At 39.8% G+C, this 7500-nt stretch overlaps 1 protein-coding gene across 1 annotated transcript in view; it reads left to right on the top strand.

The window, feature by feature from the left end:
- The window catches only part of LOC138038817 (alpha-2-macroglobulin-like), a 105633-nt gene extending 100590 nt beyond the window's left edge, over positions 1-5043 (top strand). The window contains exons 34-37 of the mRNA XM_068884877.1: positions 672-759; positions 1399-1570; positions 2090-2159; positions 4735-5043. Of these exons, the coding sequence (XP_068740978.1) occupies positions 672-759; positions 1399-1570; positions 2090-2154 (325 nt within the window). The 3' untranslated portion in view covers positions 2155-2159; positions 4735-5043. The remainder of the gene's footprint in view (positions 1-671; positions 760-1398; positions 1571-2089; positions 2160-4734) is intronic.
- The last annotated feature ends 2457 nt before the right edge of the window (positions 5044-7500 follow it).

Raw genomic sequence — 7500 nt, 5'->3', positions numbered from 1 at the left:
TTTGCAGTGCGTGAATTCCTTGAAAAATGGAAAATGTGTCCTTGAAAATACTTGAAAAGTCCTTGAATTTTTAGTTGAAAAAAGCGTACGAACCCTGTGTATGATAGATGGTCTTCACAAATGTTCATTTTGGTGCCAAGTGTTCCAAGACGTTTGTCCAGGATTGTAGATAGTTTCTGCTTAACTGCGATGATCTCCCACTCTCCTCTATTTATTCCGTATTAATGGCAAGTCAAATTTACAATGAATTTCGGACTACATCGTTACAAAGTAATCCTTCGATTTTGTTGTCGTTGGTATCGCTTAGTCAAACGTATTTTCGGAGCATTTGGAAAAGAGGTCCAAAGACAGAACTGAACGGCCAGATCGGGAATTTGGAAGAACTAACTCTACAAAACCTTCAAATTAACACTTTGAGGGTGATATATACTCTTCCAGAAGAATGCGGGGGATTATCATGCAAGTGTTTCTTTAAATTGTTGCATTTTCTTTGCAAACTGATGGGTCTGGCCGGCCAGTTTTGACAAAAGGTCAATTAAGTCTATTGCCGCCGTCGTCATTCCAAGGACTTATTTAAGCCAACAGAGCGTTTAGAAATGTTAATTAACCCTTAGCTATCAAGTCTGTTTGTAATCCGCTTTCCACTACTGGGATTTCCTCTCCTGTTTTAGGTGGCTGGAGGAAGATACTTCCAACATGGCGGTTATTGATGTGAAACTCGTGTCCGGTTACGAGGCTAATGAGGATAGCTTGAAAGAGGTATAGCTTGATTTTGCCCACGGGTCGCTCAGGCTATCGCGTCACAAAACGGTGACGTAAAGCTGTTTACTGTACGGACGGCACACCCTCATCTTTGTGTCTTTTCATTCGAATTCTCGCCTTCTCTGTGAACTCAAAATTCAGAATTCAGAATAGTGGATTTAGAGGGCCTGTTTCACGTAATTTAGCCAAACCAAGCGAAACGCAAAAATAACTACTTAAAACATTGAAGGAAGATTTCAATAAAACAGCAAATTCAAAAACAGACTGGTATGGGCAAAATTGAAGAAAATTAAGATGGATTGCAACAGGGGTTTTCAAAAACGGTTCATCCTAACACTTTCTCAAAGTTCCTCTCTTTTATTTCGAACTTAAATATTATGCTCACGACAGAGTTTTTTTGGTATGACGCTTTGAGTTGTATTGCTTAAAAGTAATTTCTGGGTTAACGGTAAGTTCCATGGCGAGTAGGGGCCAATAATTGAAAACTATGCAAAATGAACCACACTGCCGTCACACAGCCCCTTAAAGATTACAGTGGTTTGTAGTTCGCATCTTATCTTATTGCGCAGGCTCAGTACCGTACCGTAGTCCGCGTCTGCGTACTCGTCCTCAAGCAATTTCCCCTTTTTCCTACAGCTTCTCAAAACCCCCTCACTTGGCTTGAAACGGTACGAGATGGAAGGCCAACATGTGATCCTGTACCTTGACGAGATCGACAAGGTGTCGTTCATGTTCAAGATTTACCAGTCAACAGTTGTGAAGAAAACTAAGCCGGCAGCTGTTACCGTCTACGACTACTATGAAACGCGTGAGTAGACAGGGTGGAGAGGGTAGAGGGACGACAGATAATTATAATCTTTCAACACGCCCCGTGGTATTTCATTCTACCAATTTCTGAATTTCTCTTGTCTTTTCCACTTCAGTATCCGATGATCGTTGGTTATACGATGAACTGATTCATTCCTTGGTCATGCTACGCTTTTTATTTCGTATAGTTTGGACATAACTGTCGAAAATGTTTCCTTTTGGTTTTTTTGTTCAGCGTTGCATACATACATACAAACTTAATTGACAACTTCCCATACAGGCTTTTCAGGGCCAATGAAACAACCAACGAAACGACAGAACACAGTAACAACAGCAACAACTGTTAAGAATCCCAACTGGCCGGAGGCAAACCGGCTGAGAAGCAGCTGAGAAGTTGAACCAGGGTCTTGAACGCGGCATCTCCGTATCTGAAAGACACGGGCCCTAGCCACTTGGCCTCCCCTTTTATCGAGTCGTCTGGCTGTCGTTCGTGTGATCTGATAATTTCTTCCTTCAACAGATCTCTCCGCCACCGTGATGTACGAAATCACCGACGATTTGTGTGGACCCGATGAAATTCAGTAAATTTGGTAAGTTTTCATTTAGCTTGGATTTACATCTCTTGGAAATGATTTTAACAATTTATTTAAAAAGGAGTATCTCTTAGATCTGCCCGAGTTATTATAGCTTCTGGAAATAAATACAGACCACTGACTCGATACTCGCCGTCTCTAGATTGAAAGTAAGCAGCTATTGAGCCGGCGTTCAGGCCGATGACGCCCTCGACGAGGTCTTTTCGCGATCTTTTTGAGTTATCAGTTAACGAAACTAATTATGATATCCAAGAGAGAAAATTCGGCGTGAAAAAGAGTTTAGTTAGTTAATATGACTTTTTAAACTCCTTGATTTAATTCAAGGCTTCGATTCTCGCACTCGCGGCTTCCATATGTGATTTGAGTTTGTAGGTTCTTTAGTCTGCTACGGGAGGTTTTTCTCTGGGTACTCCAATTTTTCCCGTTCATTTGAAGTGATCCTCTTTAATTCAATATGGTTTGACTGGATTCTCTGTCTACCAAATTAGCAGAGCACTTTTCATTCGATTATACAAAACCGGTGCATATATTTCTTGGATAAGGGTTTAGTTGCGGGAGAAATGAGGCACAAAAATGGATTTATCAACTGAGTTGACATGGTACATTGGCCACCGTAGGGAGGTTTGAATTTCAAATTCCTTAACGGTAGTCAATTTACAATATTAATCGAGTTGATAAACCTCTTCATATATTTCTTGGCCCGGTGATCTTGTTAGCGTCTATGATATTGCGTTTGTAGTACGTGGCATGGGGAATAAATTCTGGTACTGCGGTGATCACTGTCGTGATAAGTTGGAAGCTCCTAAAGCTATGAAGCCCCGACTTCTAAGAAACGAGATGCTTCCGTGAAGCATACACTGGGTTGCCTGTGGTACGTGCTACAGAAATCAGAAGGCACTGAATTGTGTGGTATTGAAATATAGCATTCCAGTCTCTGAAGAATAACAAATAAAAGAGAATCGAGAAACATTGGCTTCTGGGCAGACCTGTTGATAATTTTCAAGTTCCCTCACAACTTCTTTGCACCACAAGTGTGCCCTCTGAGCATCTAAAAGCTCTGTGATACTAAACTTCACTGAAGTCAAGCCCTGTTCCGCGGGGTTAGTGTTAGGATGGGAGACCAAAACAATAAACCCCTCATAAAAAACAGAAGCATCTGACCGAAAATACTATTAACGCTAACAAATGCGAACTCAGCAAGGTACAGATTTTGTTAGCTCGCTTTATGCAAACAAATATTGATGAAAAAGCAAATAACTATTGATACACAGTTTTTAGAAAGAGCAGAAGGAAGTTTCCGGGACGGTCGATCGAGAATGAAATATTTACGACATGAAAACAACATTAATTTTGAACCGTGAATATCGAATATAAAAAGTTACGGTCAGCGACAAACATTTTGGGAGATTTTTGCTACGTTCAAGTAAATTGCAAAATCGAAAGTGACATGCCGGAATTCAGCGGGCGCCGTGATTAAGTTACCGCGGCATGTTTACTCGCCAAACAGTGAAGCATCTGTGTCAAATGATGGCAAGATACCGGGTTTTTGTAAGTTTCTTTTTCTGTCAAGTGATATAAAGTTTGACAATGAAATGAGCGAAGTCAAAACAAAGATCACAATCGCCCAACTCTTGTTTATGCAAAGTCAAAATTTACTCTCCAAGACGCGTACGACGTTATTATCACCAGGTAATTCCATCATTTTGGCAATAGCAGCTACTTTATTATTCATCTGCGTCACAAGTTTTCACTGATTTTGGGGCTCATTTTGTTGAAACTCAAGCACGCTTCCAACAGGCCTGTGAACCCTTCCTGCTTACAGAGCAATACTAAAAAACTTCTCTCATATCACATTTCAACCTTAAGCTCGAAAATTCAATACACAACATGATATTATAATTCACAAAGGCAGAAAATACCACAGAATCCTTTTCCAGCGAAAATTTTATTGAAACAAACAACATATTTGCTCTTAGAGGCGAAAACCTCTTCCTATTTCATTGCGTGCGTGAAGACAAGAAACTCAATTGTGTCAAATTACCATGTACTTCAGGTAAATGCAGCTCACTTTGATTTCGTCTCGACGGGCGATAGATTGTTGTCGAAGTCCAGTACTCGTCGCTTTTGAGATTCATGCCTAGTTTATCCAACTGACTTTCCATTATTGAGCTCCATAAGGGTATATTTTGTTTAAGGATCCACTAAAACGCCATTCGCGTTGCATGACTTTCGACGCCATTGCAGGCTAAGTTAATGATTCTACTGTGTCCACCAGAGAAATCTACGCAGTTCCACTACCCTCTCGATCCTAAGAAAATACGCGCAGAAGGCTCTATACACAAAGACACCACTTACCAGGGGAGTGACAGGCAAGACTTTTACCGACACGGAAAAAAATAAATAAATAAATAAAATAAATAAATAAAACAAACAAACTAAACGCAGACCTCGACTGGGTTTGCCCATAGGCAACCCAGTAATAAGTGATGCTGTTGGTTCTGGTCTTTTCAAGACCACAAGCCTGGCGTCGCTTTTCTTGCCCAAATTACTAATTTCTATCCTCTTTTGCCAGGTGTGCTAAGTGGATCAACATTGCTAGAAGATTCAGATCGTGTCATATTTCATTTCTTTATATTCCAATACTTTATATTCCAATATCATTTAACATATTCATATGCTGAGAGATGATTTGTTAGTCTATCTTATTGAAAGGTTATAGCACGAGTGAAGCTAGTTTTGAAAAGGAATTGAAATGGAAGGAGCTTTTTTCAAAGAGTTTTATAAAACTGACCTTGTACTCCAACAAACATTTTGTGATGTTACATGTAGCAAGTTTAGAAACGTTTCAAGGAAAAATAAAGTTTTTCGCACATTTCATAAAGGCTGTGTAATTTATTTCGAGCGCGTGACATTTACCTAACGAACAGTTTAGTAAATAAAACAAACACCGAGCATCCGCAAATCTTGCATGAATATGAATATCATGAAACAATGAACTCGGAATGAACGAAACCTAATTGGCCAGTCCCATATTTCAATCAAAGCTGGAAATGTCTGCCTCGAGTTGCTAATCTTATTCAACATTCACTTGGTACGTTTGACATCAGTTTCCCTTAGGGCCGATTTACACGATACGATTTTGTACATGCGACAAGCTTACGACAGGCCTACGACATGACTTACGATTGTCGCAGCTTTTTAAAACATGTTTTAAAATGCTACGACATTTTTTCTGACGTACACAACAATCGTAAATCATGTCGTGGGCCTGTCGTAAGCCGTTGTCGCATGCGACAAAGTCGTACCGTGTAAATCGGCCCTTACGGAACCACATAATCCACTCAAAGATACGAAATTGAATTGATGTGTTTGTAATAGAGTCTTTCAAAAACAGTAAATACATTTTACGTTGTTGCACAATGCTTAAATTATCGTTAAAAGAAAATAGGATATAACGTACAAAGATACATTACAGTGAGTGCTGTAAACGTAGTGCAAGGTGTGTGCGGAAATGGAACATTCTGATTAAGACTTCAATGTTGGCGTAAAAGGGAGCACATGGTGATAAGTGGAGAGGGAAATGACCTCACGTCGATTTGTCATTGGGTCCTCAAATGACGACAAATCTTTTATTCTAATGGATTATTTTGATTACGCTCAAAGGGAAGCAAGCCTACAACGGTCCATGATTTTACACACGTCATTCATTCCCCACCGTCGAAACAGAGCTGGACCAGCCTCTCTTGTTTCTCTTAAGATGTGGCCGCTGATCACGTGATTTTAAAGACTACAATAAGTAACAAACATATGTCACTTGGACTGGCCTTGATAAAGGAATCGGAAATTGAATGAACCAATCAGAAGACATGTGCCTTCCAAAAAAGCACAGAATGCATCACTGATGACTTTGCCTGTGATTGGTTGACAATCCATGTTCCGTCTTCCAATCACCAAGCTACCTATTGGAAGTAAACTAAAAGTCCTTTGAAACGAGAGGGTGTTTGAACGTGGCGTTAAGGTTGCTAAAGGTGTAAAACGCATAGAAAGCTGGTTAAAAACGTCAAATCAAATAAATCATGGTTTCAAGTTTGAGTCAAACCATCATTTGCGAGAACAAGGGTAAAGTTGAATACTAGAACACTTCCTTCAACGTTTGCAGCAGGCGTGTTTGCCGACATCGGGTAATGCTTGCCCAACATACGCACAACCTTTGTTAACGATGTTTAGTTTGACTGATGTTGAAATCGTTTTAAGGAACATCGTTTAACAAGAAAGTGATACCACCCCTGTCCCTAAGAGAAAAGGAAAAGCATAAATTCATTCTCCGGCACGTTAACATGGTCAAAGGATGTGCAATAGTTGATGACTGTGGATGATGGTCCACGATACTAAAGGAGCACGATACCGTTTGGCCACCGACTACCAGGCACTGCCACTGAAATTTTCACGCGGCAGGGCCTGTCTCTGAAATCGGGCACCAACCTCCACACGAATAACTATTTAAATTAAAGGGAAAAAAAACGCGATCAAACTATCAGCGACATTCACGAACCGTTTTCAAGGCTCAACTCTCATAAGAAAAGTATAATCTAATCATTAATTTTCACGAATAAATACAGTCAAAGATAAGCATATTTCACATTTGTAACAAAATAAGATGCTGTTCATTGCACTCATATCCTCTACACATATACATAAAAAACATAAAAACAGCTTCTCATATGCACAGAAAAATCTTAATCAAATAATCTCGTCAGTGTCTCCTTCAAAAATATACTGCTAAATCCTCTGTTCCGACGTGTCCATTAGTAGGATGAAAATACAATTATTCCGCTAACCTCGACTTGGTACTTTCGTTCCATAGCATTCCAACCCAGGCTATTGAAACCCATTTTATCGAAGGTCTTAAGTCAAAGAGTGCTCTTCATTCAGCCAAAAAGTTTCCAGATGACCTTTCTAAGCCCACCCTGGGAGCAGAGCCTCTTTGAAACTCACCTGAGGGCGAGGCGAGCAAGAGAGAGGCTCTACAGAAATCGCGTCAAGTCTTTTAAGGTGGCTGAACACAGTTTTTGATATTTTTGTTTCATTTACCTTTTTCTCTAAAACCCTTGATCCTTTGGCCACCAAAAATGGTAGCAAACAAGTTAACAACACGAACTTCGGTTTTTTGACACTTAAGCTGACGTATATGCCGTTGCCATGGTAACATAAATAAATATAAACAGGCCTTTAAAATCCATTTGTTTATTTGCTGAAAATCTGGTCGTTAGATTTTCTTAATAATTTGCTTGCAACAAGCTTGTAACGATGCTAACAAGCTTACACTATGTTAATAATA

The sequence above is a fragment of the Montipora capricornis genome, chromosome 2, assembly GCF_036669925.1.
Source record: "Montipora capricornis isolate CH-2021 chromosome 2, ASM3666992v2, whole genome shotgun sequence".
NCBI classification, from domain to species: domain Eukaryota; kingdom Metazoa; phylum Cnidaria; class Anthozoa; order Scleractinia; family Acroporidae; genus Montipora; species Montipora capricornis.
The sequence above is the reverse complement of the archived record's forward strand: the minus strand, read 5'-3'. Positions and strand labels throughout refer to the sequence as shown.